Source organism: Anomaloglossus baeobatrachus, chromosome 3 (genome assembly GCF_048569485.1).
Source record: "Anomaloglossus baeobatrachus isolate aAnoBae1 chromosome 3, aAnoBae1.hap1, whole genome shotgun sequence".
In the NCBI taxonomy this organism is placed as follows: domain Eukaryota; kingdom Metazoa; phylum Chordata; class Amphibia; order Anura; family Aromobatidae; genus Anomaloglossus; species Anomaloglossus baeobatrachus.
Genome location: NC_134355.1, coordinates 630492511 through 630517846, shown reverse-complemented (window position 1 = coordinate 630517846; position 25336 = coordinate 630492511). Strand labels below are relative to the sequence as shown.

At 44.7% G+C, this 25336-nt stretch overlaps 1 protein-coding gene across 1 annotated transcript in view; it reads left to right on the top strand.

Moving 5' to 3' along the window:
* Positions 1–25336, top strand: part of NBAS (NBAS subunit of NRZ tethering complex) — a 1027824-nt gene that overhangs the window by 309198 nt on the left and 693290 nt on the right. Inside the window, 3 exon segments of the mRNA XM_075341124.1 lie at positions 6615–6698; positions 16712–16865; positions 18672–18857. Coding sequence (XP_075197239.1) covers positions 6615–6698; positions 16712–16865; positions 18672–18857 — 424 coding nt within the window.

The following is a 25336-nucleotide window of genomic DNA, read 5'->3' as shown; positions in this document are numbered from 1 at the left end:
TCAGAAACGCGCTCCCTCCACATTTCATGTTTTTATTTATTTTCCCATAAAAAAAATCTGATGTTGTTATTCTGCGGTCTGTGTCCGCTCTCCAAAGCGACGCGGGAGAAAGCTATTAGAGCAAAAAGAAATCCGACCAACTGGCTTCTCTAGAGGGAGTTAACAAGATAAGCCCCTTAACCTCAAAAAATCAAAAAGCTGATTAGATCCCATAATCAAAATGTAAAGCTGGTGTGCGCGCCCCTCCGCGGTGGCACCCGGAGACGCCTCTGGGCTGTTTTCTGTTACGCCTCTGTATTTATTCACGGCGAGACAAAGCTGCGTAAGAAATGTTGAACAAGTGTATTGTTGTTGGTGGTGTTTTGGTTATTTTTGTGGTGTTTTATTGTTGTTTATATAAATAAAAAAAAAAACAAGTTTTACAGAGGCAGGAAAAGCCTCATAATGTCATCTAAAAATCTATTTTATTTTTTACTAGCTGTACTACCCGGCTTCGCCCGGGTTAATATCTGCTCTTAACAAAATAGAATGTATTAACAAAAATGTATTCTGAACACAAAAACCACAAAACAAATAGATAGAAATGTAATTATAATGCCTGTCTCCCCCTCTGTATATATCTCTGTCTCTCTCTCTATCTCTTTGTCTGTCTGTCTCTTTCCCCGTCTGCCTGTCTCTGTCTGTCTCTTTCTTTGTCTCTCTCTATCTCTGTTTCTTTCCCCTTCTGTCTCTTTCCCAGGTCTGTCTCTTTCTCCGACTGTCTCCCAGTCTCTTTGTCTGTGTCTTTTCCTGTCTGACTCTTTCCCTGTCTGTCTGTCTCTTTCCTTGTCTGTCTCTATTTTTCTGTCTCTTTCCTCGTCTGTCTCTATCAAGGTCTGTCTCTTTCCCCATCTATCTTTGTCTATCTCTCTGGCTGTCTCCTCCTTCTTTGTCTGCCTGTCTCTGTCCCTATCTGCGTCTCTGACTGTCTCTGTCTCTTTCTCCATCTGTCTCAATCTGTTTTTCTGTCTGTCTATCTGTCACTTTCCCTGTCTATCTCTTTCCCTCTTTCCCTCTCTTTCCCTCTCTTTCCCTCTCTTTCCCTCTCTTTCCCTCTCTTTCCCCCTCTTTCCCCCTCTTTCCCCCTCTTTCCCCCTCTTTCCCCCTCTTTCCCCCCTTTCCCCCCCTTTCCCCCCCTTTCCCCCTCCCTTTCCCTCCCTTTCCCTCCCTTTCCCTCCCTTTCCCTCCCTTTCCCTCCCTTTCCCTCCCTTTCCCTCCCTTTCCCTCCCTTTCCCTCCCTTTCTCTATCCCTCTTTCCCTCTCTGTCTGTCTCTTAACCTGTCAGTGTGTCTCTTTGTCTGTGTCTGTCTCGTACCCTGTCTTTGTCTGTTTCTTACCCTCTTTCCCTGGCTGCATTGTGACACGCCAACATTCCCTATAAGAGCGTGGCTGTGCATTCTTCTGAAGTTACGGCTGCACTGTGGCTCCCAGCTCCATTCGCTTTAATGGAGGCAGGTTTTTTTGGTGACTAACTGTAAAGCGCTGGGTTAAAATTTCCCCTCAAAACATAGCCTATGATGCTTTCGGGGTCCAGAAGTGCGAGTGTGCAAAATTTTGTGGCTGTAGCTGCGACAGTGCAGATGCCAATCCCGGACACACACACTCACACTCTCGTATATTAGAGTTTTGGCTTCGGTAGGAGGTATTCGTTAGCCGTACCTTGTAGGGCGAGGGTGTACGCACAAATTAATCTGATAAACGGTTTTCCCTCCAGACCCTGTTTTATGTATTTATTTATACATATACTTTTATTTTTTTACTTGTACCGGATAAAAATATTGTGCATTATAGGTGGAAACTGTCAAAAAACAGACTAATTGCTGGTGTCAAATTTTTTTTTTCTTCTTGCTCATCGCAGCTCCGGATGGTAATTGCTGTATACAGTTGCACATTGGCAACCGGCATATGATAAATCGGGAAGTAAAGCATTATTGAGCAAATTAAGCTTGTGATACTCGTCAGATGGTTGGGATATAACAACGTTTTCGCTCTAAAGTTCCCCCTCCGTACACGTTGGATGGTTATCTGCCGAACAACACTTCCGCTAATCATTCAGCCAACAGCCATCTTAAAGAGAACCTGTCAGGTCCAATATGCACTCAGAACCACGAGCAGTTCTGGGTGTATACTGCTAATCCCTGTATACACTAGCATAGATAAAGAGATCTTTAGAAAGAGAATTTCTAAAGATCGTTTATCGTATGTTAATGAGCAAGGGGACTAGTCCCAAGGGCGTTGCTTCCCTGGCTAGTCGGCTCCATTAGCATGTTAGTATGTCCCTGTGGGCGTGATAACATTCTAATGAATGCGCAGCAGTCCCCTTTAAAGTAAACCTTCAGGAATTGGAGGAAGACCTTAAACAAATCATTGTAATAGGAATATCCGGGTGTTTTACTATTTTTTACTCTTTGAGTCCACGTCCACCTCTTCCCCGTCTCCAGCCGGCGTTGGTTACTGAATGGCGCAGTCAAGGCTGCTGCACCTGTAAGTACGGAAGCGCGGTGCTGAAGCTGCGAGCGGCTGGGAGGAAAGCGCAGTAATGCGATTTAAAGGTCACTGGATTATTTTAGGTTTATCGAAATGTTCTTTCACATTCACTGTACTGTAAAATTCTGTGTCAGCAGCGAGATTTAACACTGCCGCAGTGTCAAGTGAGGAAAATGTTAATTGCACACGTGAAAAACAATTATTTTCCGAATGAGGGGGAAAGGTCCTGGACACGAGCGGCTTTTAAAAGAGCATTACGTCTGTAGTAAATGTTACGTCCCGGAAAATGCAGCATTTAACGCTCAGAGCTGTAAATAGAAATAGGTGGTAATTTGTACAGTCGTATCGGTGCCATAGTAAACAGATTTATGGCAATGCGAAAGGATCTGCTTCTCGATGGATTCTTGCTAGATCCCACAGTTGTTAGCATGTGATTTCCTACAGGTCCCCGCCAACAGTGGAACGTCATTGGGGTCTCCCAGACCCTCTGCTTATTGCCGCCATTACAAAAAAGGAGGTGTCACACAGAGATTTTTACAAACCTCGCCTACGGTTATAGCGGCGTCCGGATCTGTTCAGACTACAGTTTTTGACACTCCACCTGATAACTTCTCTGATGTCTGTGATCAGCGCAGGATGACTCTAGCGTTAACCAACACATTATTGGTTCATAATCAGGCTAACAAGAGTTAATCTCTTCTGGTCTGCTTGTTAGTCTCCTTTGATCACATGTTGTGGGGATAACCAATTCGATCTTCTCCTGTCCTATATATGCTGGCTAGATCCTTCCTTCCTTCTATGCCAGCTATAGTTTATTTAAGTTGGTCTGATGAGGTGTTGTGATCGAGACTAAAGGGGGCTTTACACGCTGCGATATCGTTAAATTTTTATCGTCGGGGTCACGTTGTTAGTGACGCACATCCGGCGTCATTAACGATATCGCAGCGTGTGACACCAGCGTCCTTAAGCGACCTCAAAAATGGTGAAAATCGTTCACCATGGAGAGGTCGTCCCAAAACCAAAAATCGGTAATGGTTGATTATCGATGTGGTTCGTCGCTCCTGCGGCATCACATATCGCTGTGTGTGACACCGCAGGAGCGAGGAACGTCTCCTTACCTGCCGCGGGCCGCAATGCGAGAGGAAGGAGGTGGGCGGGATGTTACGTCCCGCTAATCTCCGCCCCTCTGCTTTGATTGGCCGGCTGCTTAGTGACGTCGCGGTGACGTCCCTCCCCCTTGAGGGAGGGATTGTTCGGCAGTCACAGCGACGACGCCGGCCAGGTAAGTGCGTGTGACACTGCCGTAGCGATAATGTTCGCTGCGGCAGCGAACACACAAAATCGCATGCACGACGGGGGCGGGTGCTTTTGCGTATGATATCGCTAGCAATTGCTAGTGATATCGTAGCGTGTAAAGCCCGCTTAACTGGTGGTTGTAGCACTTTTTGTTGTGTGCGGTGTGGAGTTGACCCTTGCTGTCTTGTTGTTGCTACCTTTTTGCTCTTTCTTTTCTCTTGAGTATCTCATTGCTTGTTCCTGTAAGTTTGCAAGGTGTCAGTTTTGGTTTTCCCCTGTCTGTTTTTGTCTTTGGTTTTCATCTCAATCCTTTTCCTTCCTTCCCTGGTGGGAGGGGGAAATCAGATTAGTTCTGGTCAGGAGTATAGCCAGGCACGAGATTCAGGCATGCCCACCATTAGGGGTAACTCTGAGGTTAGGGATAGCCTATGGACCCCTAGTGTAAGGGACAGCATAGGAGCCCCTGTCCATCGCTATCCTACAATCACATCATGACAAGGGGATCTTCTAGGTTCCGTTATCACCATCTGATCCTGTTTTCCCCTTTTAGATAAGGGGCATTGGACTGTGCACAACCACTTATCTCGCTGTCTGTTAATATATGCTGTATATTTAAGGGGTAAATATAGTTATCCACCAGTCATGGACACAACCTGAGAATGTTCTGAAACTTTTTAATACTCTTTGCAATTCAGTTCCTTACCATCGTAAAGATCTCTGGATGCTGTCCATTCTTGTTTTCATCCACAGGGTCAGTAATGGGCGGCACGGTGGCTCAGTGGTTAGCACTGCAGCATTGCAGTGCTGGGGTCCTGGGTTCAAATCCCACCAAGGACAACATCTGCAAGGAGTTTGTATGTTCTCCCCGTGTTTGCGTGGGTTTCCTCCAGGTTCTCTGGTTTCCTCCCACACTCAAAAGACATACAGATAGGAACTCTAGATTGTGAGCCCCAATGGGGACAGTGTTGTCAATGTATGTAAAGTGCTGTGGAATTAATAGAGCTATATAAATGAATAAATATTATATATTATTATAATATTGTCTTGATACAGGTGAACAAATCATAAATATATGACCACTCTATAGGGGTACGAGAGGCAAAAACGGGGCACTAATGCAAGATTTACACCTGTGAATTGGAGCTCTACGAGGCCATGCTTTCATGTCTCTACGTTTTTGTCCAATGCTTTTTTTTTTCTTATAGAAAATTATCTATATAAAAGGATCCAGTCATCAGATTTCCCATTATTTAACTGCTGCCTGCGTGTTACGTCCTTCCTAATTAGTAATTTAAAGAGCCGTCCTATGCGTCCCGGCAGACTAGCATACCGCTAAATATATTTGTGCGCTGCTCTCTGGATGGCCGTCTGCTCCAAGTAGTCCTAAGGACGTGTACAGGCCAACCTCCGCGGCTGCTATGAGCTCGCTAACCCGGCCCCTCGGCCTTTAATCCATGGGCTGGGTTAGCAAACTTGAGGCTGACCCTTACATAATGTAGGGAATTGGCTCTGGTAGGCAAAGGCATGGACGCAGTAAAGAGGCACGCACGCGGTAAAGAGGCACGCACACAGTCGCAGTCCAAAATTCTCTTATTTTTCACACTTGTATAAACAGAAAAACATTCTCTGTTGCAAGCGTTTATATAATATATATATTCGCGTAGCGCCATAGAGCCAGGGTTTACCCTGTTTCAGGAAAGGCGTAACTAATCAGCCACATGGTACTTCGCTGGAGCCACTGAGGGTGTGAATAGACTTAGTCAGAAGGTGAAAAAAGCCAGCAACAACAAATGAATAGACTTGGGCCGCAGGTAGCCGCCAGGTGATACTGCCAGGGCAGTCTCGGGTCTGTGACGGCTGAGTGAAGCAGATCAACCACTGGGCGGCAGGCTGAGTCCAGCAATGCACTCTTTTCTTCAGACAACAAACACAAGTACAGAATTCTCCAGTTAGCTTTTAGCCCTAACACCGCGCGCACGCACGCACGCACACACACACACACACACACACACACACTCACACTCTCTCTCTCTCTCTCACACTTACACACACACACACACACTCACTCTCGCTCTCTCGCGCTCTCTCTCTCTCGCGCTCTCTCTCTCGCGCTCTCTCTCTCGCGCACACACACACACACACAAACACACACACACACACTCTCTCACTCTCACTCACCACACCGTGCACTGTGTTACCACGCCTATTGGACCTCTCGGCACTGATTGCCATACAGTGGGAGCGGTGTATAAAGATAATTTTTATGCTATGCCGGGCTGCATGGGTGAATGGAACGGACCGTTAGGAGGCACATAACATACTGGCAGCCCTGGTTTTACAGTTGGTTGTACATTGATTTCAATGACGGAGGGGTGGCAGAGAGTAGAGTCTTGGATAATCCTGCATGATCACGATTCATTACCACATGCAATAGGATCTATGTAATACTTAATTTCTCCTGCGGTGGCGCTGCAGATACATGAGGTGATTGACACCTTGTGATACTTATTATCAAGGGCTCTTCTAATACGTCGGGTTTGATCGAAGTGGAGAACCCCTTTAAAGTTGGAAGAACTTTAAAGTTTAAAGTTGTCCAGTAACTTTTTATGATAATTCCTAGGTACAGGTGGATGTTTTTATGTCACTCATTGATCGGTCTGGTAAGCGAAAGTATCGGATCATTAGGCCCAAAATGGGAAATGAATTATCTGTGTCTATGGCCGGCATTAATTCTTTTCTTGTTTTTTTTTCTTCCATTGTGTTTCTTATCTTTGTTTACATTTCCTTCGTAGCTTTGAAGCTGGCGAGTTGAAGATTGTCGCCTGGAACGAGCAGGATCACCGCGAGAAAGACTGGTGCGAGGAGCCGCGGTGCAAGTAAGTCCAGCGCGGGGCGTAATTGAAAGGAGCACATCAGATGCGCGCTCATACATATTTAAATGACTGTTTTTATGTTTTCCACTCAATATGTTAATACATTTTAATAGAAAGAGCGAGACACATCAAAGAAAAGAGCGGAACATTAGCAAGCATTAAGAATAGGGGCCTCCTCGGCAAATCCCATCCCTTCCGCCATCGCCCTTTGTTACTTTTACAGCACTAAATTGCTTTCCTTTCTTTTGGAGCGCTAAGCCAGGCTCTCGATTAAATAAGTAGAGGAGCGCACCGCTTCAGGGGGATGAATACAAAACGCTTTTATTAAAAGCCATTCAATCACTCTTCAATCATGGATGCAGGAGTGTCCGCACAAACAAAATCCACCTGATGAGGAGCGGGCAAGGGAACACAGCAGTGCCCGCTCCGTACAGCAGGACCAGGTCAAGAGGCTCCTTCCCCCAAATCTTGGTTTATTTATATCAAATGCTGACTTAAAGGGATAGTCCAATAGAGATGTTTTCCTATAACCACTATATGGAGCTTACTGAAACGATAAAAAAGCAGCGTCCGTTTCCCTTTATCAGATCATACGGGCACCTCTACTTTTTGGCCTTCTTTTCGGCACGGATTTTCTTATGCAATCAGAGCTACGTGAAGGGGGCTGGGTGAGTTGCTTCTTTCAGTAGCTAAGCCAAACCCCTTCTTTGCTTATTGTTTATAAATGCAGATGAACTCACTTTTTGCGTGTGATGTACAAGTTTTCCACACTAAAAGCCAATGAAATTGTTGCATCAAATCTGCACCAAAAATGCGAAGGCCAGAGAAGGGGGCTGGCTACTGAAATAAGGAATTAATCCAGCCCCTTGACTACCGCAAGATGGCATAGAACACTCTTCCGTGTCGAGCACAAAATTGGAGCTAGAACTGCTGTCACCTGAGACCGCGTTAATATCGTAAGTCTGGGGTAATAGTATATTAGTCACGGTCTACATACATTTCAGGAATGATCCTGATTTACCACCTCTATTATACTCCAGAGCTGTATTCACTATTCTGCTGGTGGAGTCACTGAGTACATACGTATATTACATTACTTAACCTGTACTGATCCTGAGTTACCTCCTGTATTATACACCAGAGCTGCACTCACTATTCTGCTGGTGGAGTCACTGTGTACATACATTATATTACTGATCCTGAGTTACAGCCTGTATTATACTGCAGAGCTGCACTCACTATTCTGCTGGTAGAGTGACTGTCTACATACATTACATTCCGGATTCTGAGTTACAACCTGTATTATACGCCAGAGCTTAACTCCCTATTCTGCTGATGCAGTCACTGTGTACTTAAATTATTTATCCTGTAATGATCCTGAGTTACATCCTGTATTATACTCTAGAGCTGCACTCACTATTCTGCTGGTGCAGTCGCTGTGTACATACATTACATTCCTGATCCTGCGCTGATCCTGAGTTACCTCCTTTATTATACTCGAGCTGCACTCACTAATCTGCTGGTGCAATCACTGTGTACATACATTACATTCCTGATCTTGCGCTGATCCTGAGTTACTTCCTGTTTTATACACCAGAGCTGCACTCACTAATCTGCTGGTGCAGTCACTGTGTACATACATTACATTTCTGATCCTGCGCTGATCCTGAGTTACTTCCTGTATTATACACCAGAGCTGCACTCACTATTCTGCTGGTGCAGTCACTGTGTACATACATTACATTCCTGATCCTGCGCTGATCCTGAGTTACTTCCTGTATTATACACCAGAGCTGCACTCACTATTCTGCTGGTGCAGTCACTGTGTACATACATTACATTCCTGCTCCTGCGCTGATCCTGAGTTACATCCTGTATTATACTGCAGAGCTGCACTCACTATTCTGCTGATGCAGTCGCTGTCTACATACATTACATTCCTGATCCTGAGCTACAGCCTGTATTATACTCTAGAGCTGCACTCACTATTCTGCTGGTAGAGTCATTGTGTACATATTACATTACTGATCTTAAACTGATCCTTAGTTACAGCATGTATTATACTCCAGAGCTGCACTCGCTGTTCTGCTAGTGTAGTCACTATGTACATTCATTACATTACTGATCCTGAGTTACACCCTGTATTATACTCCAGAGCTGCACTCACAATTTTGTTGGTGACATTGGTCACTGTAGACAAGGTTGTGGATTAGAGCTTAGTAAGAGGTTCTTTTAATGGGCAGAATGTATTACTTCTTGCTCATCTCTGGTGGTCCATTGGGACCCCACTGATTTTGGAAGGGTTGTGTTAGGATTGAGCTGCATCCATACATTGTTTGTCTGTAGAGCAGCTGGCGATGGTGGGGTGCAGAACCTGCCACTGCTCTGCACTGACCGTGCGTTGCAGAGCCCCATATATAGGAATAGTGGAGGTCACTGCAGTCTGACCCCACAAATTGACCACTGCTGGGATAGTCGGGCTTTATTCTATAAGACCCCCTCTTGTCTTGGGATGAAGGGTCTGCTGTGTTGATTGAGCACTGCAGCTTCTCCAGTCTGTACCTGTGACTACTTCTGTGCCCTCTGAGCAGGGCCGGCTCCAGGTTTTTGTGGGCCATGGGCAAGAGAGTCTCAGTGGGCCCCATCCACACATAGACATGCACAGATACGTACACATATATATTTAAAGAGAAATTCACAAAAACACATAAATAGACATAAATCTAGACACAGTCATAAATACTGACATACATAGATACAGATCATACTTGCACACACACACATTAGAGATATTTCTAATATTGGCAAGCCGGCAACAGCCTCATTAACCTCCCCACTTTTCTCCATCCAGCTCCTCCTGGGCATGTGTCTGTGCACGCTGATTGTTGGTCGTCACTAACAGATGTGGCCGCACATAGAGCACACTGACACTGCTGTATATACATCACAAGAGAGGCTGGGGACATACACATTACTGGGGGGCATACATATTACTGAGGAAAGGGGTATACAGCAATGTGGGGCATACAGCTGTAGAGGGGGGCAGTGGCTCTGCGGTGGGGGGACAAAAAGCTCTGAGGTGGGGGGTTACATGCAGCTCTGGGGGTATACAGCACTGGGGTGGAGGGGACATACAACTCTGGGGTTATACAGTAGTAGTATGCAGCCCCCATATTCCTCCATATAGTGTTATGAAGCCCCCCATTGTCCTCCATATAGTATTTTGTAGCCCCCATGTAGCATTATGCAACCCCCATATTGCACTATGCAGCCCCCATATGGCATTATGCAGCTCCCATATGGCATTATGCATCCCCCATATGGCAATATGGCACTATGCAGTCCCCATATGGCACCTTCATGTAGTATACAGCCAGCATGTAGCACACTGCAGACCAAGATACCATTAGGCACCCTCATGTAGTATATAGCCTGTATATTACACAGTGCAGACCCAGATAGCATTAGGCAACCTCATGTAGTATACAGACCGCATATAGCACAATGCAGACCCATATAGCATTAGGCACCCTCATGTAGTATACATATAGCACAGTACAGCCCCAGATAGTATTAGTCACCTTCATGTAGTACACAGCCCCATATAGCACAGTACAGACCCAGATAGCATTAGGCACCTTCATGTAGTATACAGCCCGTATATAGCACAGTACCGACCCAAATAGCATTAGGCACCTTCATGTAGTATACAGCCCGTATATAGCACAGTACCGACCCAAATAGCATTAGGCACCTTCATGTAGTGTACAGCCCCATGGTCGTCTGGCCACAGTGACTAGTACATACTCGCTTCTCCTCGTTCCCCCACTGCTCTGGTCTCTTCGGCGCGTCTACTGCTGTCGCGCACTCTGACCTCTCAGCAGGCGCGTGGTGGTGACGTCACTGCGCTCCGCTGCAGAGCTGTCAGAGCGCCGACACTCCAGAAACAGTGGGGAGAATGATGAGAGAGGAAGCGCGCCGCTCACTCTCTCATAATCGCTTTCAATTGTACCGTCACCTGCGATGCCGATGCAATTAAAAGCGCAATCCTCGGCGGGGGGAGGGGGCGGTGACAGCATCGGCACCGGGCCCCCCTGAGTAGCGTACGCCACTCCTGCCACAGCGAGTGTGCCTCCCGGCAGCCCAGGGCCCCGACATTTGACCAGGTTTTCTGGGTGCTGACGCCGGCCCTGCTTTTGAGGCTGCCCCCATTCTTGTTACCGTTACCTTAACCTCCTCTTTCATGGGTGAGGAGCAATTATTCATCATTTCTGAAGTGGAGAATGAACTAGACAATGGTGCCTGGCTATTACCGGCCACTTCCTTTGTGACTTATAGAGGGTTGTTTGCCATGCTCCATTTTTGTTTTCCACAAAAGCACCTTACATGGAACAAAACCCCCAAATGTGCATTTTTTCCGGGGGTATCAGGAGCCAGAAAGGAATGGTATTTTCTCCAGGATGTCTGTGCTAAAAATCCATACTACATTCTGTAATCATTAATACATACACAGCCTTGAGGACTTGGCCGGCAGCCGCGCGCTCCCACTTCTGTGCGAATAATATCAGGCTACACAGATGGAATAAAAATGATCAGACACCTCGGCTTCCTGCGAGGACAAAGGATTTATGGGAAGAGAGCACAAGGGCAACGACACCTTAAAATAGAACCTTGGCTTATGGGATTCTGCGCCGCGCACTCTTTATTCCAGCCACTCTCATTCTGAAATTGAAGCTCACCGGGATCCCTCTTGGAATTAGTCTGGGGGTGTATTAGGCCAGCTCAGAAAATTCATTTGCAGCTTCCAATCCAGCTTGACTGAAATGCACAGTCTCCAGCTCCTATGTATATATATTTTTTTATATATATGACGACGTCTGGAGTAAAGCCATATTGTGCATCTGGAATAAATATGGATTTGTCTGTAGTTGCTAAAGGTGAATTAAAATAAAAAAAATAGGCTATTGTTTAAATCAAAGTTTTTATATTCATATTAAAGGGAAACTGTCATCAGATGTGGTGACTAAAAGCTGCAACCACCACTAGTGGGCTCTTATATGCAGCATTCTAACATCTAATATATAAAGCTGAATGTGTGTGTGTGTGTGTGTATGTCCAGGATTGGCATCTGCACCGTCGCAGCTACAGCCACAAAATTTTGCACACTCACACTTCTGGACCCCGAGAGCGTCATAGACTATGTTTTGAGGGGAAATTTTAACCCCGCACTTTAGTTATTCACCAAAAAACCTGCCTCCATTAAAGCGAATGGAGCTGGGAGCCACAGTGCAGCCAGAACTTCAGAAAAATGCGCAGCCACGTCCTTATATGAAATGTTGGCGTGTCGCAATGCAGCCAGGGAAAGAGACAGACACAGACAGGGAAAGAGTCAGACACAGACAGGGTAAGAAACGGACATACACAGGGTAAGAGACAGACACATAGAGACAGACAAAGAGACAGACTGACAGGGAAAGAGACAGACACAAAGAGACAGACACAGGGAAACAGACAGACAGGGAAAGAAAGGGAAAGAGACAGACAGGGTAAGAGACAGACAAAGGTAAAGAGACAGACAAAAAGACAGACACAGGGAAAGAGAGGGAAAGTGACAGATTGAAACAGACGGAGAAAGAGACACAGTCAGAGACAGACAGACAAAGAGAGAGAGAGAGAGACAGCGAGATATATACAGAGGGGGAGACAGACAGAAAATGGGAGAGAAACAGAGACAGTTACTAACCCGGGCGTTAATACATTTTATTTTGTTAACAACAGTTATTAACCCGGGCGAAGCCGGGTAGTACAGCTAGTACTGTATATAAGAGCCCAGGCCGATGTGTACAATGTAAAAATCATTTTATAATACTTACATAATGTTTGGTGCAGACTGGTCGGATGGGTGTATTCGTTCTCCAGTACTGGCACCTCCCCTTTCGGCCATCTTTGTCCTTCTGAAGCCTGGGTGCATGACGCGTCCTAGGTCATCCACACTAGCCGGCATTGAGGTCCTCCGCAGGCGCACTACAATACTTTGATCTGCCCTGCTCAGTGCAGATCATAGTGCGCCTGCGCAGGACCTCAATGCCGGCTAGTGTGGATGACCTAGGACGCGTCATACACAGAACATTTAACCTTACTTATTGACTAAACTCTACCACCAAATGTACTTTTACTATTTATTTCTAGGATTAGTGTTCAATTTGTTGTTCCTTTTATGGAGTGAAATAATTTTATATAAGGTGCAAATAACATTAGAAATCCTAAGTCTTGAAGGACGATGGATTGGATTATTTTCTCCAGTATACCTTTGCAAATAGACTTGAAGAAATCCTACTGCTATGTGTTTGCAGCTCCTATGTACACCTGATTGAGGCCACTACAGGGGTACAGGCCTCCTTGTGTATCATCTTGAGGTGTAAGATCTTCATACACAAACTGCCCTACTGTATTGTAGGAGCAGAGCTGCGATGTTAGAGGTCTGGTGACGGCTTGTTCACTTTCCATTGAGGACGGTAGAACTGTGAGTAATGCTCTGGAGTCTAATGCAGGCTAGTATCTTATTTCTTAAAGGACTTGCACTACTCCCAAAAAAGTAGTGAAATCTACGGAACACATAAAAAGTTCACTCTACAGTAATATTTTATCATAAAAGTAGAAGGCATTTAAGGAGAAGCATGAAATGGTGATACTCATCTCAAACAATTTATTGAAACAATAATGGTGGGTATACCCGCAAAAATGTCACTGCCTCAATAACTTGTCATGTGGCCTTGAGCATCAATTACAGCTGGCAACATCGTCTCCTGCTGGTCACTAATAGAGTTATTACTACAAGTGAAGGAAAAGTCCTGCACCGCCAGCCTTTAGGTTACCTTATGATTTTCACACACGTGCAGGGGAAGGAGTTGCAGCGCTTGGTTGGCTCCGGAGGCAGCGTGCACGTCAGGAAAGAGAGTCAGTCTCAGTAGTTCATAAGAAGCAAGAAGGAAACCTGACTGCATACAGCTGCTGTGCCGGAAAAGTTTATTCAAGGAATTTTTCCATCAGTGCAGGTAAAATCAGCGGGAGATGACCTGGATGCGAGCCCCTCCAGGTGGACGACGGCCGTTTCGCCTGACAATCAGGCTTCTACGGGTCCACATGTGGGGGCGATCATACACTCCTTAAATAGGGGAGTGCACCCAGGTCACTTCACCGCATGTTAAAAACAGAGGAATCAACACCAAACAATGATTTACAATAATATAATCACTGTTTAACACATTAAGAAAACGTGCAGTGTTTTTATAAATGGGAGCAGAAAAATTAGTCTGCCAAAAAATTGTATATTATTACACTAAGCCCATATCACAAATTTGTCCTTTTTTGTACTTTGTTTTTAACTTTGCACAGTGGTGCCTGGCAGGCACGTTTTCTTAATGTGTTAAACAGTGGCTTGATTGGCAGGCGAAACGGCCGTCGTACTCCTGGAGGGGCTCTAATCCAGGTCATCTCCCGCTGATTTTACCTGCACTGATGAAAAAATTCCTTGAATAAACTTTTCCGGCACAGCAGCTGTATGCAGTCAGGTTTCCTTCTTGCTTCTTATGAACAAATGGAGTTATTGTCTGCGGAAGCATGGCATCCCACTCTTCTTGAAAGACGGCCACCAGGTCATTGAGACTCTAGGGTACAGATTTACGAGCCTCTACACGGCAACTCAGTTGATCCTATAGGTTTTCTATGGGATTCAGGTCTGGAGAAAGGGCAGCCTCTCCATTTAAGGTACCCCAGTCTCCAGCAGCCGTTTTCTAATGATGTGACCTTGATGAGCTGGAACACTGTCATCCATGAAGATAACATTAGGCCGGTGGTGTTCAGCCAGAAGCTAAATGACTGGATCAATGATGTTATTCCAGTAGTACGGGTTAATCACTGTACCAATCACACAGTGTAGGGCAGTTCTGTACTGACTAGACACACCTACTATAACACCACCACCACCAAAGGCTCATCTGGTGACAACAGTGTCTGCATTGTGCTCTCCTTGATTTTTCTAACATTGTTGGTATCCATCATTTCTGCTCCACGTGAATCAACTTTAATCAGTGAACAACACTGAGGCCCACTGGTCCCTCGTTCAGCAAGACGAGGACACCTGTGCCTGGTGGTGTGGTCAGGTACCCTAGCAGGTTGTCTAGCACACAGACCACGCTGATGTAAACAGTTTCTATTGGTCTGACGTGACTCTTGAGTGCCCTTCACTGCCCATAAATGTGCCTGGAGTTGTGTGGCATTCTTCATCAGGATGGGATGTAGCCGAATTCATTCACTTCTCTGCCTTTCTGTGACTCTTTAAGTCTCTTTGTGTCTCTGTACAACCTGCTGGTGACACTCTAAGCTCAGTGGACACTTCTGTCTGAGAATATTTCGCGTGAAGTCTCATAATGGTAAAGTACTGTTGGTCAATTGTTAGGTGTTGTCTCGGTCTCATGATGTCAAAATGTGAACAGTATGATGAGGAGTACGGTTTATTACCAATTCAGACATTTATTGGGCGATTCCTGAATCAAACGCCTGTTGTGAATTTTGCCATCAAGCTCCTTGTTGGAGAGCAGCAAGTTGTGCAAAAAGTACAGAAACATTGAACAGTTGGACATGTGCATCCAAGAGATTAGAGAAGGTCACATTAAAGGGAACCTGTCACCAGATTTTTCCCTTTGCAACTAAAACTACCACCTTCTGCAGCTCCTCGGCTGCATTCTATGAAGGTGCGCCTTGTATCTGGCCCCCTTTTCAGACCGCAAAAACAACTTTATAAATATTACCTTTTCGTATGTAAATTATTTTAGTAGGGCCTACAGGGTGGGCTATTTCTCCTTCGTTGCCCCCTCCTGCCGCTGTACGCCGTTCCCTGTGTTGATTTGAATTGATGGCGACGATCCCGTCATCCTCCATGCTGTGCCGAAATCTTGCGCATGCGCCGTTATCGTAGGCCACTATTGCGGGCCTGTGCACAAACTATCCATCTTGCGCGCGCCCGGGATGTATTTGCTCAGGCATGAGATTATGGGCGGGTACTAGCATGACGCTGGTGAGGTCATGCACAGCGCCGCCCATAATCTCGTGCCTGAGCAAATACATCCTGGGCGCGTGCGAGATGGATAGTTTGTGCACAGGCCCACGATAGTGGCCTACGATAATGGCGCATGCGCGATACTTCGGCACAGCGTGGAGGATGACTGGACCGTCGTCATCAATTCAAATCAACACAGGGGACAGCGTACAGCGGCAGGAGGGGGGAACGAAGGAGAAAGAGAGCCCGCCCTTTAGGCCCTACTAAAAATGTACATACGAAAAGGTAATATTTATAAAGTTGTTTTTGCGGTCTGAAAAGGGGGCCAGATACAAGGCGCACCTTCATAGAATCCTGCCGAGGAGCTGCAGAAGGTGGTAGTTTTAGTTGCATAGGGAAAAATCTGGTGACTGGTTCCCTTTAAGGTCACCAAAAAAAAGCTTAGAGGGCATTTTAGGATCATCCTGAAATTCCACCCGAAAATAAAAATATACCTAACTTTCTATGAGTAGTGTATATCTAATGCATTCTAATGGGAGAGTTTTAACTATTTTATCTGCCTTTTTCTGAGTTCTTACTTGATTTAGTCCCATTTCAAATTTCAACTCAACTTCATGCTGTTTTGCGATTAATGACCACATCAGAGAAAATTAAAAAACCTTCCCATCAGAGCGAGCTCACTGATGGATTATCAGTTAACTCATTTTGAAACCAGCAATGTGCACAGGAAAAATAAATGCCTGTAAAATCTAAACTGTGCAAAATTTTAAATTAAACACAATTGCAAACATATTATTTCACTCAAAATAAATGCAATTTAAATAATAAAAAAATATCGCTAAATATGTCCCCATCCTAGTGGAATGTTTAGTTTGCACCAGTTTGAGGATTGGAGGCTTCCGCTCTGTGTTGCTATGATTTACAGGGGACATGTTCTCTCCTTCATCCTCATCCGCAGGTTACAGGTGGAGCCCAGCAGTCCGGATCTGGCGGAGTTTCTGTACGAGGAACAGGCAGAACTCCTGCTGTACAGAACCGACTCTTTATCCATCGATATCGTGAAGAACTGGTACTGGCACCGGGCAGAGGAGATGGAGGATTACGCCAGACAGGTAAAGAGATTCCATTGCTGAAACCTAGTGTAAGGGATTACTTACCCCGGCACGGAGTAACCTGGGGCAAATCTGGTAGATTTATTAACGTCCATAGAAATGAAGTCCTCCTTGGCATAAAGGTAAAAATGATTAACAGTTCTCTGGATCATAGAGCATTACAGATCTTGACCATTCGCACCATACTTTCTGGACTTTCTCTTACAACAGTATCACACAGGTCTTCTCTTCCGAACAGACCTCATTAAAGGTATCCCACCCAGCTCTTTTGGGCGTTCCTAAAACGCGGTCTCAAAATTCGGGCTCACTTAAAGGGAACCTGTCATCAGCTGCAGCCACCACCAGTGAGCCCTTATATAAAAGATTCAGGAATACTGTGTATAAGAGCCCAGGCCGCTCTGTATAAGGTAAAAAAAACCACCTTTATAATACTAACCTAAGGGGAGGTCCAGACCGATGGGTGTCACTGGTCTCTGTCCGGCGCTTCCTCCATCTTGTGGGATCACCAACCTCCTGCCTAGCCCCGTGTGCATGATGCGTTTTGCATCATTCGCACAGAAGCCTCCATTGCGCTCCTGCGCATGCGCACTTTGATCTGCCAGGCTGATGGCAGAGCAATGTACTGTAATGGCGCAAGAAAAGGTGAAAAAGCGCCCGCACATGCGCACTACAGTACTTTTATCTGCCCTCAGCAAGACAGATCAAAGTGCGCATGCGCAGGAGCACAATGGAGGCCTCTGTGGGAATGATGCAGGAAGTGTCATCCACAAGGGGCTGGGCAGGAGGACGACGATTGCACAAGATGCAGGAGGTGCCGGACCGAAAGCACCGTCACCCATTGGATCCGATCACCCCCTAGGTGACTATTATAAAGGTGTTTTTTACATTATACAGAGCGGCTCTGGGCTCTTATATACAGTATTTTGGAATACTGATGGTGGTCACAGCTCATAATGGAAAAACCTGGTGACGTGCTTCCTTTTAAAAAAAAAAAAAAATCAAAAAGAAAACAAAAACACTCAGCACTATGTGAGTTGGAGCCTGCATCACAATGTCCTACCTCACCGAAGCTAGCAACCTTGGTGACCCATACCTCTCATCCGGGACTTGTCTAGCTGCAACCTTTCGCTAGTAGCTACAGACATTGTGGAGGATTCCTGCAAAACATTGATGGTGACAATGCCAGTCTTGATGAATTAGCCTCTTAGGTTTTGAAAGGGAACCTGTCATTTCCCAAAACTCATATCTATGTGGTTAATCTGCAGGTTAATAGCGTTGTAAAGTTATTCACCCATCGCACTCCTTGCACGGGTAGTGGGAGGACATTAATTTTATTCAGCCCTGCAGCCTCCGTCTTCAGTCACAGAGGCGTGACCTTTTCAGTTACGGCCCAGCACACTGTGTGTGGCAGCTCCTGTATAACCACGCATTGGCACTGACCGACAGAGACAGGTGTTGGTCAATGTGCCACGTATAGCCTACTTCTATCTACACAATATATAACATCAACACTGAACCCCTGATTTCAAGATTTAGGGTTTTTTTTACCCACCTTACCTGTGGTCGTCCACAACCACTTGGTCAGCCCCTAAAATTAGTGATGGTAGCAGATTGGGCTTTCCCTTCAATTAGGCTCAGTATTTTACACTGATATCAAAAGAGAACGGCCCGTAAATGTCCTTTTTATTACAAAAAGGGAAGGGTAGTCCCCAAAAATTCAGTGAAATTCTTAGGTGCATGTCGTATTGTTTATTTATATGGAATGAGGTTCTTCATATACCGGGCGTGACTTTTGCTGAATTTTAGGTGGACGGTGCTCTCTCTTTGGTACGACTGGGAAAAGAGAAGAATGTTCCTGGTTTGGAGCTGCTTTGTGATGATTTGGTCACGTTGGAGACCCTTGTGTACGAGGCCAACTGTGACGTGTCACTGACGCTCAAAGACCTGCACCAGATCAAGGACATCGAGAAGCTGCGACTTCTTATGGAAAACGTAGGTTGTGCTGTATGTTGTGTTCAGCTCCCAGGATATTGTATTGCCAGTGGGATTTATTGAGCCCCAGACCGGTGATTTATTCTTCTGAATATAAATAATTATCAAAAGTGCTTAGAAGTTACCCCAATACCCCCTAAAAAAAAGTCTCATCTTTTAACAAAAGCTTTTACTGGGTCTGATTCTAGCAGTTTTGAATTAAAAAAACACCAGTTCTCTGAATTCTGAGCTCTTTATAACCCCGCCTACACCACTGATTGGCAGCTTTGTGTGTGCATAGGCAGAGAGCTGCCAATCAGTGGTGGAGGCGGGGTTAAACAAAAGTCATGAATATGTAGGACTACATTGCAGCAGGTTTACTAGTCCTCTAATGATAATCTCCTGCTGATTAAACTTTGATTTTTATCAAAACTTTAGCAAGAAGGTCCGTAAATGACACAGCACTGGAATCATGGTCTCTGTCTCTACATTGTGCTGTTCTCAGATTAGATAGCAAAATCCTGGGGACATATTCCCTTTAACTCCGTCAACAATGAAGAGCACAGGCACCCGGTGCACAGTTGGCGTGGATGACCTCTTCAGTCCGTCTGTCCCTGCCCTCCTCTGGCTCCTGTAACGTTACACAAGAAGAAGGCAGAGATAGTAAATAGGAAGATGCCGTGAAGAAAAAATGGTTTCTCAAGCATTTCTTCAGTGAAAAACAGCACTAAGGTTTATTTTTGAGGCATGAGTTGTGGTGTTGAATGACCGCATTCATTTTATCATGTGATGCATTAGAAAGCAGAAAAAATCCAGCTGTGTTGAAATTGCAAAGTAAAAGAGCAATTGAACGATTTTTTTTTATTCTGTATTTACCATGTCCCCTATACAGTAAAGCTGACCTCCAGGTCAGTACCATTACACAGATACCAAACATGCATAGTTTTTTTTTTTTTTTTAATATATATATATATATATATATATATATATATATATATATATATATATATATATATATATATATATATATATATATATATATAGATATATATATATAGATATATATATATAGATATATATATATATAGATATATATATATAGATATATATATATATATATATATAGATATATATATATAGATATATATAGATTTGTTTTATTTCTTCAAATTTAATTGGTGAAAAAAAAATGAGAATTTTCTAAAAAAAAAATAAAAAAAAAAATGCTTGCGATGCCATTTTCTGAGACCTTTCAACTTTTTGTATATGGGGCTGTGTTATGGCTTATTATTTTGTGCACTGAGCTAATATTTTTACTGACACATTTTAGGGGTAGATACGATGTTTTCATTGCAACATAATAGGGGTAGATACGATGTTTTCATTGCAACATAATGCAATAAAATTCAATGTTGCAGGGGCTAATAAAATTCTAATCCTGGCCTTTTTTTTTTATTTTTTTATATTTTATTATGCTATTTACCTTTCAGATTTATTTCTTTTATACTTTGATAGATTTGGAATTGCTGCATTCGTAAGAGTCCAAAGTGTATATATATATTTTTTTGTTTTATTTTTAATTGTGCAAAAGGGGCAATTTGAAATGGTATTCTCTTTTTATATTTGTCATATTTAAAAAATCTTTTTTTATTGTATTTAATATTCACCTAAGGAGACCTGAAGCTGCGATATTGCTTGTGCTATACATAGCAGTGCATAAGTACTGCTGTGTATAGCGTAAATAGCAGTCTGGTATGAATGGCAGTTATACGCTGGCTTTCACAGGAGTTATTGTAATGGCAGGCACGGGGATCTTTAGTGCACCCCCCTGATAAAGCCTTAATTTAGGTTGATGCCATTCAGTCATACATCCTTCTTAAACTGTCTGCAGTCCAAATTATGAGTCACTCGTGGTAGCATGCATACCACTCTCTTTCACTCACACTAGAGACGTACTCAGATATGAATAGAAAGTAAGACTGATTTATTCCGGAAGTTGTACAAATATTTAACCGGGCTTATTGGCTAGGTGCCAAGAATACGTAACACGTCTCCTATTGGATAAAGTAGAACAGCTTATTCTGTGATATACAATTTACTGTAATGTGCTTGGTTCCTCATTTTATATTAAGCAATGTCAGCATGATTCACTTGTCACAAGACTCTGTCTGTCTGAGTCTTATGCCAAGAGATATATGTGTGGTACAGTTCAAACACCATCTTCAATCCTGTTTTTTTATGGATATCTCCATATATACTCCTATATACTCATAATAGTTCAGAATCTTGTCCATAACAGTCCCCCCTTTGGAGTCTTTCCTTACTTTTCCCGAGTCGATTGATCTGTCCTAATGCCGATGGTTACCTCACTCACATACGAGATAACCCATCCACTGTGGCTGAATCTCCCCACCCAACAGACTATGCATAGGAAGCCAGATCCTGACCGTATTCTCTAGACTGTCCTCATGGCTATGTTCCGCTGGCACACGTTATTCAGGAAGGGGGAACGTGGCAGTAGTCCTCTAATTAGCTCATATTTATCAGGGTTGGTTTCACTCAAAGTCTCATGCTCCTCAGTCCTCAGGCGGTAATGGTGGGACATCATCAAAGGTGGGATGCACAGTCGTCTTCTGGTCCACATGCTTAGATATCATCGTCCTGGCACAAAGTATCGGGTAGAAGAGGGAAGACAGCCATCTCCTGGTCTCAGGTCCGACATCTCTTTGTTGTGGAATGCATGGATCTTCGTCCGGAAGAAAAAGAGTGAGAGAAGAGAGAGGAAAAGAGAGAGAAAGATTGAGAAGAGAGGAAGAGAGAGAAAGAGAGAAAAAGAGAGAGGAAAAGAGGAGTGAGAGAAAAAGAAAAGAGAAAAAAATCTAGATCTGGTTGGATCTGGAGGAGAAAACTCAAACGTGTATTAGGCAAATGTTTAAACAAACAACAAGCTTAGTTGAAGTATCTGGGGGTTCTTCTAAACAGGATTTCATAGGGTCTCAACCTAGTGGTCCCTGCTGGGGTGTGTCTGACACTGAACAATTCAAGGGGAAAACTCTCATGCCCTTTCCTTCTACACTGCCCCATCCTCCCAACCTTCTCTCTATTCTGTGGCTGGTATGGGGTGTGTAGAGTCAGTTCTGTGTCTAAGGCCTGCCATATCTCTTTGGCTGGCAGTAAAAGCAGGTCACTAGCCACTTTCTATGGTCTCCGGGAGCCCACAGCTGCACCCTATCTCAGTCCTCTTCTTCTTCTGAGACTTGCTCTTGTAGGGTCAGGACAATGTTTTCTCAAGATTTTCCATCTTTCCTTTCTTCTTCACATCGGGGTCATTCAAAAAGCACAGATTGACTGACTGTTTCTTTGGTAAGTGGTCTTGGGGCTTCTCCGGATGTTCTGTCAGCGAGGGCACTTCTTACTGCTTCCCTTGACTCCTCCAATGTAGGCCTCAACCCTGCTCACCGCGACTCTGTCTGGCAATAGCAAAGCTTCCATCCGTTCTTCTATGGCCTCATGGCGGCGTACAGTTCCATTGGCAGTGATAGTCTCTTGTCTTCCATACAGAGTAGATGCTGGCTGCCATCTTGCATGCTTCTGCGCATACATCTGCTTCTTCACAGACAGGCATGCAGGTAGCGACTGCTCTATCAGCACAGCGTCTTCTGCTACCATCACCATACCCATGTGGAACAGTCTTCTTGATGCACATCTTGATCCATCCGCAAAGGGTTTAAGTCAGGGTCCAAAGGTGTATCAGTCACTGTATTGAATCCAGAGTTTCAGCTATGCCAGAGTCGACTACCTCTTCCACCAAGGTGTCAGAGGTGGGACACTCCTCCCCCCTTGGAAGAGGGAGAAGTTTAGCAGGATTAAGGACCGGACACCGGGAGTTGGTGACTTTGTCAGGGAGCAGTGATGTCATACGGGCACTGATCTTCAACTGGTGCTTTAGGTAGGTGTTCAATCTGGCTGAGTAGTGTTCAAAGGGCTGCTGTCCCTTAGATGTCCGGGGCTGCTGTCCCTTAGATGTCCGGGGCTGCTGTCTTCCTTCATGGCAAACAGGTAGAATGACTTCTGGGCTGGAGATGACGTGATGATACTCTTCAGGTGACTGGCTGTAACTCAGGTGACTGTGAATGCAGCACATCCGTATGTGGGGTGATCTTGTAAGCTGCTAGATTCATCTCCATACGTCTTGCCACTTGAAGGAGGATGTCTTGGTCCTTACCAACTGTAGTTTGCATGTGGGCTCTCGGAGACCTGATACAAAGGACCAGACCCAGGTTTGTAAGAAAGAGCAATGGGTGTAACTTTGGGGTCAGGAGAACACTGAAATTCTAAAAACTAAGACTCCCTAGAACCCCGGGGAAAGAGAAAAGAGCACAAGAGGGTTTGAAAACTACCAAGCAGCACCCCCTGACTACATATACACAACTAGGAAAAAGCAGTGGAGCGTATCTACTCTACCTCTCCTGTATTGACCCTGTAACTGGGGGCCCTGCACTCTCCCTCATCCCGACGGTAGACCTGATGGTGATCACAGTCGGGCCTCCAGCGTATCCTTCTCTCCTGTCAGACCCTGCAAACTAAGACACAAAGGATTACTGGGTGCTGCCAACGAAAACCCTAATATGCCAACTCCTGATGATCAATGTCCCCTTGGGACCACGTGATCCTCGACCCTCTCTATCAGGGAACTCTTGTGCAAGATACCAGGAAGGATAAAATACAAGTGAGAATATCTCAAACTAGGCTAAGCAGCAACTGCCATAGGCAGAAAAATATTCACTGTCCACCAGGACTAATAGTGAGCAGTCTATATGGTCTACTAAACTGTATACTAGATACAGCAAAAACAAACATGCAAAAGTGAAGGGAAAAGGTTTCCACAGGACTATCAGCAATAACCTCTGCTAAGGTTCATTAGTGGGAACACAATGGGGAACAACTGCATATATGACCAAAAAATGGAGTGTGTGTTTCAGGTCCCTATGTCCCCCCTCTGCAGTCCCTGCTATGTCGGCAATAAACAGAGCAGTGGCTTTGGCTGCTGAAACAAAAAATAGGGAACTGGATGTCGGCTGGACTAAAATGGCGTCAAAAGATGAACTATGTAGTGTCTGAGTTAAAACGTCCACTAAAGATAATTACCGATAAGAAACAGCCGCTAAAAGAGGAAGTAGGTGTTGGCCAAAAAATGGCGTCTGAAGAGGCCTGGGAGGGAGTGACATGTATTGTGACATCTACATTCAGGAGGTATTCAATCTGTCACTGGGAATATGGATTATATAGGGACCCCTGGGCTGACCCTGTAACTAGGGACCCTGTGCTTGCCCTCATCTCGACGGTAGACCTAATGGTGGTCAGGGCCGAGCCTCCAGCGTATCCCTATCTCCTGTCAGACCCTGATAACTATCCCCATACCATACCCCACCCAGGACTGGGCAAAACACAGAGTGACAGAAAGAAATCTACATTCAGGACAGGAAATAGTGGGGTGGGCTTACGTGGACACAGTGCTCCACAGACAGCACACAAGTCCACCCTATATATCAGCTTATGTTTCTTATTTTCACAGACAGGTAAAATACACATAGTGTAGTCGCTAGATTCAGAATTACTCATCAATTCTCATCTAATCTCCAGCCTTGGGAGAATTCTCCATTTCCCTTTTCGACATACGTGTGTCACTTACAATTCATCTTCACTGAAGATGAAATAACACTTCTCTTATTTTTTTTTTCCAATTTCAACTCTCCTACGGTGTTTCACACCAAAAACTGCGTACATTTTACATAAAAACATGTTCCAGGAAAAACTAGAGCACCAGTGTCACTTGGGTGATAAGGTACACGCACCCTCACTGTAAACCTGCAAACCTGGCTCCATTACTGGCCAGAAAGAATCCCCAGCTTTAATCTGGGTGAGCCCATACAAATCAGCATATGTGGCAGAGTGGGTTTTCTGGATTTGGCACATCTTCCTATAGAAAGGCCTGGGATGCAAATCAGGATCAGGGAGAGAATTCACAATACATACACCTCCATGAGGGCGCTCCATCCAATACTCAATAATTCTGATTAAGGCCAAAGTTTAGGGGTCTTCCCCAATGTATTCAATTCTAGGTAAGAATATTGACATCCACCAAAACAAGACAAGTGAGTACGCATACAACGTTCAACTCACTGCTTAGCAGGAAAGCCGTACCAGGTAACAGTCAGGGCTCTTTCACCCACTTTTATAACTCTGCACCAGTACCTTTAAAATCCCCCTTTCAAATCCTCTTTCCGTCGAGGACCTGGCTCTCGGGCCTTATCAAACATCAATTATTGATGACACGTCACTGATAGGTGTATATATCTCAGTGTTCCTTCACAAGGACTGCAGCCTCCTGAGGCTTCCATGTCACATATTTAGGGCGTTCTTGTCCGGGACTATAGGAATAATGGTGCGATGCCATGTGTGGGCTGACGTCCTCAAATAAGGACAGCACCTGTGGTTTA